The sequence below is a fragment of the Orbicella franksi genome, chromosome 3 (assembly GCF_964199315.1).
Source record: "Orbicella franksi chromosome 3, jaOrbFran1.1, whole genome shotgun sequence".
In the NCBI taxonomy this organism is placed as follows: domain Eukaryota; kingdom Metazoa; phylum Cnidaria; class Anthozoa; order Scleractinia; family Merulinidae; genus Orbicella; species Orbicella franksi.
In genome coordinates, this window is record NC_138147.1 from 7,029,750 (window position 1) to 7,048,569 (window position 18,820).

The window sequence follows — 18,820 nt, forward strand, 5'->3', positions numbered from 1 at the left end:
AGACGTATTTGCGGCTGTCGCTTGTCTCCGCCGAATATAACGTCTGCGAACCCGAGCCAGGAAACGATTTCTGTGCCGTAGGAATTTTAAGCCAACCACAGTTTAGCTCAAGTAGCCCCAGAACTACTGCGCAAGGTATTCGCTGCGAGGAGCACTCGAGTTTCATTCTATCATGGAATCTGATTGGCCAAAGAGAAACAAAAGTCATTACGTCACAAAAATCGTTTCCTGGCTCGGGTTCACAGACGTTATTTTCGACGGGGACAAGCGACAGCCGGAAATACGTCTGCGTTCGCGTGCTAGGTTACAGACGCAAGCATCAAAAATGTCGGAATTGGACGATACGTTTGACAGAATCTGACAGGGTACAGAGCGGTTGCTATTCATTACTTGAAACCTGACACAGCTGTACGGTTCGTTTCTGCCAGCTTGTGGTTTTTGCGCTGGTCAATAACAATTTCTGAAGTCACGTAAGAATTGAAATCCCATATCCCGCTCTGTTCCCCTTGCAAATTCCACATCCCAACCCCATAAAAACACGAAATCCCGCTCCCACTCGTAATTGTAATTCCCGCTTCTCGCCCTTGTTTTCAGCTCAAATCCCAAATATCACGGCGAAAAAAGGCCAAATTCAGCATCCCGCCAAACCTATTGGGAACCCCCGCAGTTAGTACTTCATATAGCTGTTTACTATGATAATTTTCTCACGAAAGTACATGTACTAACCACCACATGTACAATTAGCCTACGTGTAGCCGTACCCACCCTCCGAGGGGGTGGGTACGGCTACACGTAGGCTAATGTACAATTTCCCATCTCACTCAGTTGATTAGCAACTCCTGGCATTAGCGAAATAGGTGTAGTTATATCTTTTAATACAACGAAGAGTAGAACGCACATTTACGCTTCCTCCGTTTCCGTCAAAGTTAGCAAGCAAATTTCTACAGGCTGGTCTTTTGGCTACACTGAACCGAACACGAGATGTTCAAATCAGACGAATTTCAGTGCTGTCAACTCACCGGAAGTATCGCTACATTCATCAATTATGTTCTCATTTGTTTCAAGGGAGTTGTATGCCATCTTTTGCTGCCAGCCGGTTTGCTGGGACAATATACAACGCTGCAAAGTACATTAAAAATACGCTCCTGGTGTGCAAGACGGAGCACTAAATGGTAATCTTCGATCGCGTGGTTCATCTAACCCGTCTCCAGTTGTCGTATGAATAAATATTCCTTTTACTAGCCTGCCGTCCTACTCTGACGCTCTTTGCAGGATTCTGTGCCACAATACCTGGCAACTTTATACAAGAGCCAAACCAGTTGACAAGGGAAAAACTGCATGTTTGATCCCTTTCAGATCTTAATTGTAGATCAATTGGAAGGTCTACAAGGGCTAGGGATGGAAAGACCTGGGAAAAAACAGTGACCCAACTGTTTACGACGAGCTTGCTTATACAGGTACCCGATAGGCGCGCTACTCAACCCAGTTTTACTCGGTTGACTGAATGAACGCCTGACGAGTTACGAAGAACACATGGATGAAACAGAGGCGGCAGATTGCAACAGAAATTCGTCTTTCCTTCTGAAGGATGAAGGTGAGCTTTATTCCGTGTTATAAAATTAATTGATTTTGACTGATTTCAGAATGAAGCATTGATTGGAAATGATTCCAACGTGTTCGTGTATACTACAATTTTTCCTGATGCTATTTAGATTCTTTGATTTATATGGGGACCTCCTAGCCGTGGACCTCAACCAAGAAATGACTTATCCTGAGGTAAAAACCAATGGCTGGTTTTCTATATTGAATTTGTTATAAGCTAAGTTCTCTTCAACGACTTGATTACAGCGTAGCCTATTTCAGTCTATTTTTAGTGCAGTCTATTGTTTGTCTTTATACATTTGTTTGGCTGATCAGATCTCTTTTAGATCCTACGTCAGCAGCGTTTATCGTATGCGGTCCCTTACAGTTTCTGGTTTCCTTATTTCAGTAGAGTGTGTGGACCTCTTTTTAAATGAAAATCATGATTCGCCCGTAATAGGTCAACAATAATCAGTTTAATAACCTTACTCTGATAAGTTTTGTGGCCTTCCGGTTAATTGTTTACACATTTTCACTACATGTTAATTTCATGTTATGTTAATTGACTACATTTTACGTTCACATGCCAGAGTACATGGGCGAGATTGTTTGACGTGAATCATGGCTTTCTTAACATTATTCGTCCTTTCGACCATAACCACGTGACATTTCCGAAATTTAAGGTGGCTCTGAATTCCATGTACTGAAAAAAACGTGTATTTTAGCGCGCATGCTTATCACAATTCAATCATAAAAACTGGGTTTCACTAGTCAGGCCATTTTTGAATTATTAGCTCTTAAAGCCAAATCTAGCAGGTCATGCGGTTACTATGGCAACCTGTTGTGTCACAACGAGTGATCCTAGCAGTTTTTTGGTATCATGATAGTAGCATTAACTGATAAAGAGTGGTTATGATGGCTCACGACAATGTAAGTCTTGGAAGGTGCTAGAAACTGAAGACTTTCTGCAAGGCACCGCCCGGATTTGTTGAAATTCGATGGGTGAATCATGTTTTCGAAAAACAGGTTTACACACTGCCCTAAATTAACAGTAAATTCAAGTCTGGAGTAATTTTTTTTATCTTCAGTTAAAAAAGCTGTATGAAAACAGTCAGCAAAAAAATTAAAAAGCTTAAAACAAAGATAATTCATTACATCACTTAAGTGTCCCAAGGACTTTTGTCCACGATTGTAGGTCTATTGCAGTTCATCAGTTGGCATTTTCACCCCCTGATGGGACCTCCCTTTTCGCTCGATTAATACTTTCTTTTACTTTAGTTCCTTTCATCACATGCTAACTCCATGTTTCTTTGTGCAATTTTCCTTATTAGTTTTCACGGGACGCAATAAACACGCTCAAATATCACGAGGTTCCGTAAATGTTTTTTCTTGGTTGATACTCCGCTGAAAACATTGCAATTTTTATGTCGTCTTTTGCATATCGTCGACATTTCCCGTTGTCTACACTCTTATTAAACCCTCGAAATTACGTTACAAAATTTCAAAAATTCAAGTAGAACCACTGGCTGCAATCGAGCAGTCTCACTGCCAAATTTTGAACCTTATGATGTCAATTCTTTGGCGTGTAAGAGTCTAGACCATGAAAAATGTGGTCAACTTGTTTTCGAGTTTTTCTCTTCTTGCCCTTTGATGAGTCAGCCTGTGTAAGCTTAGCATGAAAATATCACGGGATACAGTTTGTCACGGTTTCGAAAACTTGCTAAATTAATTTTACGTTTAAAAAATATATATATTTTTATATCTTTTCGATAAAAAAATACATTCTGACGGGTTTTGCCCGTATCGTCGCTACACTTTCCACAGGTTCCGACCATGTCTCAAGTTCGAAAACAATTGCGTTGCGTTACGTTACAGGTTCACTGGAGTCACGGGGTGCTTACCATTTAGCAAAAAAATCCGGAAATTTCGGTTGAAAGTCAAATGGAACAGTAATTTTCCGGAAAATCCGTTCGGAAATTGTACACTACCTTCAGAGGTAGTCCTCTTTTTCCGTTCGGAACGGAACGGCGGAAATTTCCTTACCATTTGGTAAATTTTCCAGTGTCCAGTCTCTCATGATCAGCCGAAAACAATTACGAGAAATCGAATTGAAAATGGTAAGCGCCATCTCATTCGGTGGTTTGCTGATTTGCTCATCCCAACCGGTTTATTCTGACAAATGGTAAGCGCCCATGATCACAGCTTTAGACCAACAGGCGCGCCGGAGTTCCTTGAGTCATTGTCAAAATAAATTTGATATGGACTTTTTAAGTGAAAGGTTTTGATAGCCCAAATTATGAAGAAGTTATGAAATGTCGAGGCTGATTCGCAACAAAACGTTTTCCAGGATTCCCATTCATTTCCTATTACGAAGCGTACTGTTTGAAGTTCAAGGATTTTGTTAGTTAAAAATATCCGTTAACAAAGCTTCATTGACAGAAAATGACTTTTTTCAGACATATATTTGATATATCAATGGGAACTTGACTAACCAAATATCACTGTCTGACCTCGCAACTAAATACAGTTCTACAATAAAATTGAACAACGACGTAAGTGTATGTCTGCTTGATAATGTCATACTCGTGTTTCAACTTCTGTGGTTTCGCAATTTCGGGCACGCAGGGGCCCGTTTCTCGAAGGTCCCGAAAAGTTTTCGCACCCGGAAAACCGTAGCAAAATCTCAAATCATATGATTACAGAGCTGTTTTATTCACATATTCTTAATATGGACAGAGGTTCTCTCCATATAAGAAGTTTCAAGCGTTCAAGGCTCTCTGTTTTTAGATACAGATTATCTATAGATAGCTTTGCGGGTCCGAAAAGTTTCCAGTTTCGAGAAACGGGCCTCTGGCCTAGGTGATTACGCCTGGAAGTCTTCAAAAAACAAAAATAACAGGCCAAGAATCAAGAGTTCCACTTCCATTAAGGCCAAAATAATTTGGGTCGTACAATTTGACTAATTGATCCCAAATTAAGCCACGCGACAGCGAGGAACGTCCACGGCGTTCGCTATCAAACTCCACAGACATGGCATTGCTTACACCAGTTTTACAGAAGCATATGAAGCCTACATGCGATGTGGAAGAACTTAACATGCATGTCAAATTAATAATATAAAGGCTTACCAGGTGAACTTGGTGGTGGTGAGATATCACGTTCCAATTTACTATCCGAATCGCTGCTGTAAGAAGCCATTTGACGTGTGGTCGTAGAGCTAACTCTCTGTCTTCTTCGGTCCCAGGCTACACACACTCGTAAAGCATCATTCTCGTCCCCATAGCCCTTTTCGCTTCTCTTAGCCGGTGGGGCCTTGGCACGAGAAGGGCTATCGGGACGAGAATGATAAAGCATCAATCAATTTTAGCAGTGCCCATACCCTCCGGGTCCAATAGCCGGACATTAGCTCAAATCTTTAAAATCCCTGGGTGTGGGGCATTTGAAATTTTATTATTGCCCGGAGACTAGGAATTTTCCTACCCGCGAGACGACACCGGAACATTTGACACTTTCCTGGTTTTGGTCTCACCTTTAGCGGAGAACGCGAATATTGATATTTTCATCACGCCTTAACCACAAATCGTGATCAAATCACAGGGAACACACAATCTTGCTGAGCAGGCAAAATAATGCTGGTGAATAACATGTTTTCATTATGGTTTATCAAATTTTGAGCAGCGTTTTTTTCAGATGAGGCCGGGGACGGGCCATTTGACCTTCTTATTTCTCTCCAACCCGAAAATGTTCGCGGGTCGGCTCGAGCAAGGATGGTCACTTCTGGAATTGACTGATGCATAGCACTTGTATTGTGGTGTGTGCTACGAAAGAGAAATTTCAAGTGTTTTCATCTGATTAAATTGTTCACCTTGAGTGACAAACACCCAAGCTTACGGTATCATTACGAACAATGTTATGTTCAATTTGAATTACTTGTTTCAGTTGTTTGCTCGGCCCCAGTAGCACTTGTGCTATAACACTGCCGAGGGTAAATAAAGGTTAGAGATTAGATCTACACCGGGTCCCGTATATTTACGAAACTCGACCACATCTCAAAGTGCCTCTCTTCTGAAAGATGTATCAGCGAATCCTTGTTTTCAAAAGTGTCTCACCAGCATAAAACTATTCACTCTGAGATCCAGCCAAACACAACATCAACTTTGAATACTGAAAAGGCATGGCCAATTAACTATCTTTAGAAAAATTCCAGTTTTTAAAATGTAATATCTCCTTCAATATTACATAACACAAAGTGTTGCACGCCTTTCCAGTCAATATTCAAACAACTTAAATAATTATGTGATACATCCATAACATTTCTGTGCCATATTTTTTCATTTCCTATATATTTTTATATTTTTGCTGGTATATTTTTATAAATCTTCCTATTAATTTATATGTTAGTGTTTAGCCCAATTATTCTTTATTGTTCTCTTTATTTGACATGCGTTCTATTTTTTCTATATTTGCTTCATATTTGTTCCTTTCTGAGTAGGATTTTTTATTATCATTCTAATTAGTACGCAACAGGTAATCACATGACCGTGATCTTACGCCATTTTGGCTTTCGGTAACAATGAGAAGAACTGTCCACTAAATGTCTCGCGTCCGCGGATGCCTTAGAGGTTTTACGTCATTTGAAACCTACAATCTTGGACTTCGACAATTTAAATGAAATGCTAAGACCACCCCTTCCCCCCCCCCCCCCACCTATTTCAATGATGGGGAAAATGGCACGCTTTGCGTTTAGCGCCAGTTCATCATTGATTCGGGGGGAGACGTGGCGTATTTCTTGTTTTATTCTGACCGAGATTGTAGCTCTGCAAGAAACGATGTGGCTTGGCTGAATTCAGCGTCAGTCTTTCTCAGTCAGAGCTTAAAGCTCGATTTTCGCAGATTACCATTCAAATTTCAAAAGCTCTTTACATTTTTGGTGTCAATTTGTTTCTAGTATCTGATGGTTCCCTTTCCACTAAAAGTGTACCCGCTAATGAGGCAAAATATAGACAATGACCTCAGCAAAAACGGGGGGAGGTAGGAGTACCTTTGCTATGACTAGCATCCATGCATCCAGGGCAGAGTAGATATACTCCCAGTCACCCTAACAGCTGTATCATGTATGCCACGGAAAGTGGAGATAATTCCCAAGGTAACGGGGCTTGAACACAGACTTGTCCTTTCCTCTCCCAGTCCAAAGTGGGTCACCAAATATTTTCGCTCGCGCGCGATTGGTCTAAATACGACACGTGACCGAATATTCCCCAGCTAAAACTGGGGAATATCCGAGGATATTCACCAATTTTCAAAACTGCGCGTGTTGCAAAAAATGTTTCAAGGATATAAACACAATAGTCTCCATTTGGCGCAAAAATATGCTGGGATATTTGTCCTTGGACATTATCTGTAACTCAAAGCTCACAGTTTTCCTCGAGCTACGCTCTCGGAAAACTTTTCGCTTCCTGGAACAGATAATGTCCGCGGACAAATATCCGATAGTATTTTCGCGCCAAATGGAGGCTATTTTCTATATATTTTTAGGACGTTTTTGATAAAACAATTATTCCACTCGCGCTAGCTTGTTGGATACTACCATCTCTTATTATATGGCTAGCTCCGTGAGCGGGGAAGATGAATCAAATCCTGCGCTGTGATTGGCTACGCAAGCGGGCAAGATGGAGCTATCTTGCCCGCTCAGGACTACCCGCCGTGTCCCGCAAAAATTTGCCCGAAAGCCATATTATAAATCCTTTATTGACCAAGCTGTTCGGTCAAGATAGCTGGATATTGGCCTTTTCTTTTTCGTGTTTATGGACTTCGACTCCGTCTTGGTCCATAAATACGCAAAAAAAGAACTTGGCCAATATCCAGCCATCTTGACCTCACACTTGGTCAATAACCCATAAATATCCAACGCGCGTCCGTGGAATAATTGTTAAATAAAATGTAAAATAAAATGGTAATTTACAATATGTTTTTCATAGGCTCACCGTCCCCTGTTTGACTTGTCACGGGTCATCATGATTTTACATTTCTTTAGTATTTGAGTTTTCGACCCTCTTCTAGCTTACATAAGTCAAACAATGCTTCTCTTTACTGACCCAAGTGTATAAATGAGAACCGGGGGTACCAAGCCCTGCGGTGTACTAGCATGTCAACAGGGAGCGAGTAGGAATACTTCTACTTGCTTGATGCTACAGAAACTGGGATAAGCTCCAGCAGCGTGAGATGTCTTGCAATGATGCAATACCGTGAAATCCGTTAAATGCATGCATGAGCGCGCGTTAAATTTCAGATGATATGTAGGTAACGAGGCGCGAAGCGACTAATTTGCTATAATCATCTCCAATGAGCAGAAGGGGAAACTGTTCGACTTAAGCGAGCTCGGATCGGCCGAGAGCAAAAATCCCCCACAGCTACAGAGGACGACTTAGTTTCATCTCGGCCTCTTTTTTTGGCTGACGAGGACGAGAGAATCAACGACAGCTAGCGCCAACAATTCTGTCCTTGTGAAAAACACCTCAAGGAGTTGAGTGTTTTGAGCTGAACCGAAGGAAGCCCGGTTCTATACCTGCCACGAAAAACCATCAGGGTGGCCTTGGAGATTCTGAAGATGAATCTGACGCTAAGATAGTTTCTGTCCCTGACTCTGAATCTGGCCAACAATGAGCTCCACACATACAGCTCAAAGTGCCAAGGCTTTCAAAGCGAGGGAATCCTGAAAGAGGTCGTCAAAGTTTTCCGTTCAAAGTTTTCCGCAGTATTACGACGGCAATGTGCAAGTGCACAATTATTCGGCTCTTCTCCATGACTCGAACTTGAACGCTTTTCAAACTTTCTGATCGTGGTTATTTCTCCTTCATTTGATAGACGTTCCTTGAATTCTACTTGATTGTAATTTCATCCAGCAAATTCGCTTGCTTCGCTTTCAAAGTTTTTCTTCAACTAATTTTACAAACGGCGCGCATGTCATGTGATTTCCCCACTTGTTGTTGTTTCTGCAACATCGACTTCCAGTCGTTTTGTAAAATTAAAATCCAGTAAAATTAAGCTATAATTTCCAAGAATACAAACGCACCGAATTTAATAAAACAATTATTCCATTCGCGCTTGTTGGATATGAGATTGGTTATACCATCTCATATCTAATGCGCGCTCATGGAATAATTGTTAATTATTCGAAACCGTTGTTTCTCATTCTAAAAGAATAGAAGGAGAGACGACGGTTTCGAATAACTTCACTAACGGGCGTCAGAATGGCTTTAAAATCGGCACAAGAGACAGGCACGCGACATATTTGAGGTAGGAAAACTTTGTTTCAAATGAGATAGTTATTTACAGAATTTTTTTACGATCGGTGATTTTCCTATACAATTCTCTAAATACACAAGCTGTCGCATACACCACGTATTTCGAGCTTGTGCAACTGGCACAAGGTATAAACTCGTTAGCTCGCGTGACACTGGAAGCAGGCGCCCACCTAAATGACGCCATCTGTAATAAATTACACAGTTTGACATGTAAAACGCACATGGACTGTGTTCTTGCGCTCCTTAGTTCATTTTGCAATTTTTTTTAGCTTTTTCTAAAAGAATAGGAGGTTAAAAGTAATTTTTAAAAAACCCTTTTTAATTTGATGAGGTTATATGGTGTGTCGTAAACAAAATCGTAATAACGCCGCTGCCTGAAACAACGCTCAAACCGGGTTCAATCAGGTTTTCCTGCTGTAACTAGTGAAGAAAACATCCTAACCGTTAAATAGATCGTAACGGTAAATTTTTCTCTATTTCTTTGTACTGTTGTTAAGATCTGGTTTCCTCGATGCTTTCAATATGGACTTGAAATTATGATAAAATGACACTTGTTTCACTTTCAAAGTAGATCATAAGTTTATAAACGGTATTTAAATATTCTTATGAGCACTTTATGCAAGTTCTTCAATTTATCAGTTCTTTTTAGTAAACTGACGAGGAACACATCCTAAAATTAAAAGACCAAGTAAAAGTCTGGGAGTTAAATTTAAAGAAGTCACGAATTTCATTGACTAAGGTCGTTAATGAAACTTATTATAAATATAGCTAGCATTGCTTTCGACTTGCAACAGAGTGACCCTCAGATGGCATGCAACACTTCCACCGGCCAGCATACATACGCAGTTGAAGGAAATTCTTCATCCGACGAGGGAGCAAAACCTCGTGAGGAAAAGTCATTAAGTGATAAAGAGCAGGAAACTTGAATGCAAGTCTGATCACTATTCTAGCGCTACTGCCCTCCGCAGTAAGCTAGGATGGGATAATCTCTATATCAGAAGGAAAAAGAAAAAATTGAAGTTGATGTTTAAAACTTTGAATGATCAGTCTCCGGAGTACCTGAAAGGCCTATTTAAACCCTTCAGCACAGACTATGGACTTAGAAATAGTGAAAAAAAAATTGGCTCTGCCCAAGTCCCGTACCGATTTTTTAAATGTGGTCATGTCTTAAATTTACTTCATAACGAAATACAAAATAATAAAATAAAATAAAATCAATACACATAAGTTTGACAACTACTTACAAAATGGCATGCTATTAGAAAATATTTTTTTACAATACCTGTCTAATTTATCACGCGCTGATTGGCTCATTTTTATAATCAATAAGAATACAGAGAGATAAAATTTTAATTTATGCAAGCTTTCAAGTTCAACTTTCAGCTGTCAAACTGTCAACTTTTTAACCAATGAGATTTCATGGACTTTTTTAAGTAGCCAATCAAAATGCGAGAAAAGCTATTGACAATGTTCGCGTCATTTTGAATAAAATTCACTTATCTTTGTCTACGGCAAGTTTACGGCATCTTTCCCCCTCATTTATTACCGGAATTTGACCATTTTGGGGTCTTGTTATTGTAAAAAACAAATTGACGTTAGTTTTTTATGCGTCTGTCCTCTTATTGATGATAAATTTCGTCAAACATTGTCAAAGTTTACTGCGGAACCACTCGCCTGCGGCTCGTGGTTCCACAGCCACTTTGACAATGTTATGACCCAATTTATCACCAGTAAGAGGACAAAGGCATAAAAAACTGACGTCAATTTGTTAAATACATACATATTATTTAGACTACGATCTACAAAAAATAACTAAAAGTATGAGAGACGGCTAAAGTTAATAAACAGACTTTAATCTTTTCAATGTCAGAGTCTTCACAGTGTAAAATGGCAAAGAGAACTCGCTTGATTTTTTCCTGGTTTCATATAACAAGTTTTATTTTTCTCTATTTCTAGATCTGTAACTTCAACATCAAAGACCAGAACGGAATGCACAGTAACAACCTTACAAATAGCAGCTCGAAAGGGCGCATCTAACAGTATGACCTAACGGTCTCTCAACACCAGCGTAGTGATTCCTGTTGCCTCACTAATAGCATAGCTACACTTTTCAAAAACTACCAAAGATTCAAAATTCTGCAGAGTTTTATGGGGGCACTTTCCCCACGGGGAACTTCCATATAAAAACGACAGGGGTACTTGTTGTAGCTTTTAGGGATAAAAAAAAGTGCTTTTGGTACCTCTTAGGGTGTTCAGCCTCAAAAGGACCACAGCGGAGCTTTTGAGGCACCTTTTCGGGTACTGAGCCGAAAAAAGATGACAGGAGATAATGTGTTGTTTTAGAATTGGTACCTCTTAGGGTTGAAAAACACTTCAAGCCACGCCCACAAGACAGGATCTTGGTACCTCGCAGGGATTCTTTTCAAAATTAATCACGAGCATCACCGTTCTTTTCATATGGGAGTTTCCCCTGCCACCAGGGACAATTTCACCCATAGCATGACCTCAGAGGAGATTGATCACGAGCATGGTAGAAAAAAAAGACTGAATGGTGACTAAGTTACATGTACTTATGAATAGGCCTAAGCCCACATAGCTGATAAAATTAAGAGTTAGAGTGGTCGTTTATGGAAATATGCAAAACCAATTAGAGTGTGTGACTGCATGCAGCTCACTAAGAACTCAGTCTGTCTAATACTTCTTCCTTGTTATAAAGGATAGTCCTCAGTTTTTCTTAATCCCCTTAAAGAGATCATGCATAACAGAGAACAGATTGTTATCAAAATGAACCATGGGTCCATGGTAGGGGACTTTTTTTCCATGCTTCACAAAACAGGTTGCATCAACAATCAACTTTAACATTCCTTGACAGCCTATACATTCTCTAATTTCCAACGATCTGTACATTCTAAATTTACCCTTAGAGACATGTTTACTGCACCATTACACCATTGCTCCAGAGTCATGCAAGAGACTCATCAAACTAAACACTAACCCAAAAACCTGGGGGAACACCCCATCAAGAACTGTCTCTAACCGTTCAATCCTTTGTGTCAGGTAATATTGCATCTTTTCGTTGTTGAGATCTTGCAAATGAACAGTTTCTGAAAGGGACTCAAGTTTCATATTCTTGAGCAGGTCGATGCAGCTTTGATATACTTTCTCCAGGTTGTACAAGTTTGCAATCGCCAGAATCTTCATAACGTTTTCTCTTGTTTTAGGTTGGTCCTCGAGGAACTTCACACAAGGGTCAAAGATGAGCTGTGTTACCTGATACTCGTCACTTAACTGTAGAAGATCTTCCACATTTTCCTCTAAAACATTAAAAAGTATATATCTTTGATTTAATTTTGAGCTTTGAAGCAATATCTAGCCGGCGAATGCAGAGTGACATATTTCCGGCTGCCTGGAAATAGACATGCATTCACAGTCTAGCTAAGCAATACCTACAGTAGAAGTCCGTAAGATGTAATTGATAATAAAGAGAGAGATGCCTTACTGTGATTCAAACAAGCAGGGATGCTTCTTAGATGAAGGGACAAAAATCAAATTTTAGTGATTATGATATATACTGAGAGTGATGGGCTCCTGATACAGACATGTTTCTGGTCGGCTGAAGCTAGATGGCCTGTTTTACTGACTCATCCCCAACTTCTTCCCTAAGGGATCCAGCTGGATCCTAACTTGGGTCAAACTTGTGACTTTCGTAGTGGACTTTGTAGCTGTCAAACTGTTTCATATCAACTGGTGGCAAAAACATTAAATTTTTTAAACCACAATTTCAATTTTCAGAGGTAAACACCTCTCAACGGTGTTACTGAGCATCTTCTACATGTGCATACTTATCATTTTATTATTATCACTGTCATTAACATCATCATGGCTCCAGCCTGTGATCCAGTCGAAAACTTGTACCTGTTGTGGGCAGTGGTGAACTCCAAAAAAGCATAGGTGAGCTCTATACATGAGCCCGCAATATGGTCACGTGATACTGGTCAGCGGATACCTTGTTTTGAGAGTTGTCAATTGAACATAACATGGAAACCCAATATTAAAGATGTATGCTGTAAACCCGCCCCACCCAATATCTAAGGGAAAAGCCGTAGGAATGTGGTTGTTGCACAGTGTTACATTTCACATTGTTATACCTCCCACCTCAAATATGTTTTCCGATTGGAGAAAGTGTCATGTGTCATTGCTCAAAACTCACTAACTCACTTTGAGTGCAAACAAAACTCACTAACTGACCCTAGGGAAACAACAACTTTAACTTCTGACTAGCACATGATCAGGTCATGCTCCTAGAAACCACGGCAATTTTGTGTGATCATGTGTACTAAACGCATCCGCAGTCAAGTGCTGATTGATACCCTTGAGCGATATCATCGATCAACACTCGATTGACACTCGATTGACAACTCAGTTGATACTCAATCAATACTAGTGGTGTAACGATTAATTGAATTCTCTATTAATAGCGATTATGATTGTTTGGATTCCCAATTCTTTGATTCCACTTATTGATTTTGGTTCGAATTTTTGCATACCATTCCCAGAGTGCCCTCAGTGAGTTATTACATTGTGATATCAAAATCCAGAACTCTTTAAAATGTGTTTTTGATTGACGAGTAAAGGCGTTTGTAGTTTGTGCGCCATTTTGTGTTGCGTGGTAAAAATGTTGCCCTTCTACCACCCCTTGAGAATTTCCAAATAGGGCAAACCTCGTGCGACACACTCATTGTATCCTAAAATTGACGGTTTAGGGTTGTATGTTGTTTACATTGTGTATCATGTTGTAAGAATTAAAAAACATTAATATTTTGCATAATCAAATTGAAATCGAAATCGAAAGGAAATAATCGAAATTGAATCGAATTGCAAGGAATATGAATCATTGCTCCCCTAATCAACACTCCATCGAGATCTCAGTTGACAGTTGACTGATTTTCAATTAATACATAAATATGAGTTGCTTGACACTCAGCCGAATATCAATTGACAGTGGATCACGTATTGATCGAGTGTCGACTGAGTATCAATCAGGATGTTGATTGACTACTGATCAAGATGTTCATATATGGTATCAATCAACACTCAGTTGCAGATGACCCCTCACAGCTTTGCCTTGGGGAACATTGAGGTTCTCTGGGAACAAAACTCATTATTTCCCTTCAGGGCCAGTCATTAAGTGCTTATTGATTTACATGAAGGGGCATATGGACACATGTACGGACAGAGGGAAAATCACCGCACAACCCAAATTATTTAGCTTGATGGGTTACCAAATTTTCTAAACAATGGGGCTTGGCTCACGCACCTGCGACATGCAGGAGCTTGACCATGATATAATTACTTTCAACTGAAATGTGTCACCTAACTGTTAACTTTCACTGCTTGCTCTTGGATGTATTGGGAACCGTAAATTATCTTCAGGAAGTCCAGAACTCTACTGGCATTTTTCTCAGGCAGTGAAATCTCATTGGCTGTCGCTTCTTTAAACTGTGATTTGAACATAGCCTTGAAAACTGGAGAGTTCATACTCAGTATCAGACGGTGAACATGAAACTTCTCATTCTCCACCACAAGAATTACGTCACTATCTTCCCAGGGTTCAGAAAAGCAGTGCTTTCTCTTCTTTCCTGCTTGGTCTCCGCCTTTAAAGACAAAATCTAGTTAGGACTAAATGGACTATCTGCATGCCTCCTCTCTCTCCAACTGAGGCATGACCTTTCAATCTAAATAAGATGTTAATCCATCAAGCATTGACAATTTTAAGGACCTAGAACTGTGTTTGCCTCTAAATACCAGTAATATGGAAGATGATTAGAAAGAACTGAATAGAATAAAGAATGTGGCAACCCAAGAAGTGAAGAGAGTTGCACATAGACTAGATTTCTGCAAAGACCCAACCATTAAGTAACCAGATCATGCTACCGTAAAAGGGGCCTAATAGTTTGCACCACAAAGGGAAGAGACCTTAAGGTCTAAGTTTTTGTCTGGACTGTTTACGGACTAATTTCAAGGAGAATTTTGGCACTCTTCAAGGACTTTCACATCAGTACTGAATTAAGGACACCTTACACTGTCAAGTATGTCAAATAATAATCAATGAAATCTAGTATCATCAAATTGACATTTTGAGACTGAGGTGTTTTTTCTCGACCTACATTGTCCATGCCCTTGGCTGCCCCTCCCAACTTAAGAGGATTTTAGCTGACAAGTAGTATGATCCCACATTGATAGCATATGTTTACAGATGAGGGTGGATCTCATTATTACTAATATTTTTTGAAATTCTTTGGTCAGCTTTCTAAAGAAAGGTCTTGTGTACTTATCTTGTAGTCTCAAACATTAAATGACTTCTCACTGAAACTCAAACTTCAAAGCATTTTAAGGAAAGAACTATTTTCTTCACTTTCAAGGACTTTTATAGTGTCTGCCAAATTTTCAGGGGCTTTTTAAGGTCAGTGCAAACTGGTGGTAAGAGGAAAGGCTTATAGAAATGTGAGAATTTAAATGAAACAGTTATGGCGACGTGTTACATGTACATGGGGGACACACTGAAACATTTGTGGTCATGACGTGAGGAAAAATGACACTTGTGTCTACTCTAAGAGGTGAACCCTTTGACCTTTGAGGGGGTGTTGGGTGACTTGGTAACGGCACAAATTTTTTTTAACCTTTAACCATGCACTTGGAAAGTTCTTCTCAATAAATGTGTTTGCATTATATTTTTTCTCTGTGCAACATACTGATTGTCAGCTCACTGAATGTGCATGACTTTTTTCTTGGCAGTGGTGGTGTGCATGAATTTTTTGGGGTATAAGCATTCTTGCGGGATACATACATTGTAGCTTTGTTGAGCCAAATCTGAGAGTGTTAGATAAAAGCTTTACTCAGCACTGCAGCTTGCGTTGTTGGGGGGTATTTTGCACCAGAGTGCTTTGCCAGTGGTATGGAGCTGGCCACGAACATGACAAAATGAAACAGCAGTGAAACCACGAGGGAATTTTGTGCGCACATGAATCTTCAAGGGAATCTTCCAACATTGTCTGTGATGAGTTCCCGAAAATGTGATAACAAAGTTGAAAAGAGAGTGGAACCACTAGGTTTCACTTTCCATAAAATGTCATTATACCTGCCAACCCCAAGAGTACAAAATTCTGGAGATGTCTAGAAAGGGCACCTGAGAATTCTTTTTGCAGTGAACCGAAAGACATGCTGCCTTCTTCCCTTCGACTGATGTAAACAGCTTGCAAAAACCACGCCAACTTTCTACACTGTACCATGTATTATGCAATTTGATTGGTTGACTTCTGACCAATTATGATACTCGTTAAATATATATCAATTTGATTGCTCTGTTCTATGTTTTCCAATAAAGAACAGCTCAAATAAGAGCACTAAATCCACTTCTTGTTTTATTTTCCTTTCTGAAATCTCAAAAATAATGAAATTAATGAAAAAATGTTGAAAAAGCCACGGTCCAGGTATTTCCCAGGAGATTTGGTACTCTAACTGGGAAACCAGGAGATTTGATGAAAAACTTGGAGACTCTCGGGAAAAACGGGAGAGTTGGCAGGTATGTGAGTTTACAAATGTCCATCACATTGGATGAAGTCTCTTGGGGGGGGATTTTGAGTGCATTTTTACATGAAGAGCTAAGTGCGATAAACTGTACTTTATACAGGAACTGATCGTAGTTAGATGTATATATTGCGGGAAAAAATACCTTGAAATCTCTTTCACGTTAATTTCACTGCATGTGGACACTCCATTCATGCAGGAAGAACAAAACGCACATTTAATGGCGATTTGGCCTCACCTAATGGCCAAGTTTAGACATCGCGCCTCTGCCGTGCCGAACTCAAAGTTTAATTAGGTTCGGCTACAGCACGGGGGAAACACGACTCTGTTTCAGACGTCGTGCCACAGTATTCAGGATTTACTAAAGCTTCAATTCTTTTCGTAAAGTTCTCCCCGCGGGAACTCAATCGCGCCAAAATACATTAATAATTTATGAATTTTTTTTGGCGCCGAAAAAGCACGACGGTTGAATCGCTGCCGTACCAGCGTCGTATAGAACGGCAGAGCTTGCTGAACTTTATTGCTTGCCGAACTTAATTTAAAAGTTTGATTCAGACGCCTACTTCTACCCTGCTTTTGTCGAACTTTAAATATAAATATAAATTCCTGAATTTAGTTCGGCATGGCAGAAGCTGCGCTGGAGCACGATTGGGCCTTATTAGATTCAATGATTTTACGGATTAAAATGACAAAGAACGTTTTACATTTCACAAGCGATCACAACTTGAAGTTGTACTTCAAATTTTCCAGTAATTCCAGTGTTTACTCACCAGTTGCAACGTTTGTCTTCTCGATGTTACATGCCATCTTTACACAGTAGTCGCAAAGCGCGTTCTGCACAAGGATTACACAAGGATAGAGGTGTATACCATGACACGCGTGACACTGGAAGTTGGGTCCCGCACAGGGGCGGGGCAGAAGACTCCTGAAATTTTCGTATAGGCATCATCCAACAAAAAGGACGTCACATCCGGTTTAAACTGCGCTTCGCGGCTCGTTTCACAAAGCGAGAAAATGGCGTTTCGATTACTCGCGGTTTCCCTCTATTTGTAAACCATCAGTTTCGTTTCATTTTATATTGAGTATGGAAGGATGTTGCAGACACATTACTTCGACTTTTGAAGCAAACATTTCGGGAAAAGAGAAAAGTTTATTATTGTTTTGAAGCAAAATAACGGAGAGCCTTCCGTCATCGTCGGGCGAATTTTACACATTTGTAAAACTGGTGTTGTTCCGACTTTTGGTTCTTGTTGTTCGTGATTTAGTGATAACAATAAGTGTAATAGCCTATAATGTTAACAACAACCTGGATGAAGTATTGCTGGCCAAAGTTTGCACTGTGTACTACGGGAACATAATTAACAGAAGCCGTTTAGCTCCGAAAGTCGCTGTCACCAGAACTTTTGTTACTCTTGGCTCACGTGTATTGGTAGAAGAGACAAGCTGGATCGCATGCTGAAGGTCAGTATCCCACATTCCTACATCTCTCGTTGAAGATTGTTGTTTTCAGTAAGATACAGTACATATGTATCGGTAGTTTGGGGTCATCAGTCTCTTTCTCTTTGGTGAGTGCTTTTAAAACGCCCAGTAAAAACTTGATTCACGGCATGGAAACTTATGCCTCGCTGGGTCGAAATTCGAGCAAGATTTTTGAGTTCTAGTCCTCTTTAAAAGTAATTAAATCAATTATTCAAATCCAAGCCATCAGAGGGAATCTGCCATTGAAGCTGCCCTAAGTTAAGGTCCTGTTCATGGACCTTCCCCTTTGAAAATCGTGGGGGTGTTCTTTGAGGTAACACAGGTCCCACTTGTGTGGTCTCGGGTACCCGGGGTAACCCTCCCCCTGAGGCAACTTTATCAAGTGTTTGTATGAGAAAATGTAGCCCATGTAGGCCGAGTAAAAGTTGACCCTGCATGATTATTCGTAACTCCTATTGAATAATCAAATGTGCAACTATCCCTCTTTGTTTAAGTTTCCCTCACTCATTTGATCAGAGTGGGTTTTGCTGAGTTAATTTTCTCTTCTTTGATACAAATTGCTGCTTTAAATCTTAAATCTAGGCATTACGTGACACTCGCCATGCTGAGAGTTGTTCCAGTTAGGCGAGCCAAAGTGTTTATGTATACTCAAAGAAAAGTTGTTGGTTACTTTAGCTGCCAAGGTGAGTCAACTTGCCCACCTGAATTGTCTCACCCCCAAGTCTGGTTCATCATCCTTGTGTAAACGGTTGGTTGAATTTTGCAAAGAAATAAGTGAAAAGATAGCTCCGCCAGGGTAACTCGGGGAAAGGGTTGTCTCTGGTACACAAGAGCTATTCTATTTTATTTCCATTTTCCCTCTTCCTCTT

General features: G+C 40.1%; 2 protein-coding genes across 2 annotated transcripts in view; both read right to left on the reverse strand.

Annotated features, from left to right (window-relative positions):
* The window catches only part of LOC145480994 (uncharacterized), a 249,618-nt gene that overhangs the window by 193,486 nt on the left and 37,312 nt on the right, over positions 1 to 18,820 (reverse strand). The window lies entirely within an intron of this gene.
* Positions 11,829 to 17,341, reverse strand: LOC145480535 (BTB and MATH domain-containing protein 36-like). The gene is made up of 4 exons (XM_081458774.1): positions 17,243 to 17,341; positions 14,264 to 14,539; positions 12,570 to 12,629; positions 11,829 to 12,199 (listed from the first exon to the last, which is right to left on the reverse strand). Exons 1-4 carry the CDS (start codon positions 17,277 to 17,279, stop codon positions 11,829 to 11,831), a joined length of 744 nt encoding a protein of 247 aa, XP_081314900.1. The 5' UTR covers positions 17,280 to 17,341.

What these genes read in the sequence shown, in the direction of transcription:
- LOC145480535 (XM_081458774.1), bottom strand. Translation starts at nt 17,279, where the DNA reads ATGGCATGTAACATCGAGAAGACAAACGTTGCAACTG. An exon ending in GAAGACAAACGTTGCAACTG is followed by an intron (nt 14,540 to 17,242) that starts GTGAGTAAACAC and finishes TTGTCTTTAAAG; the next exon opens with GCGGAGACCAAGCAGGAAAG. An exon ending in GCAAGCAGTGAAAGTTAACA is followed by an intron (nt 12,630 to 14,263) that starts GTTAGGTGACAC and finishes TTTTGCCACCAG; the next exon opens with TTGATATGAAACAGTTTGAC.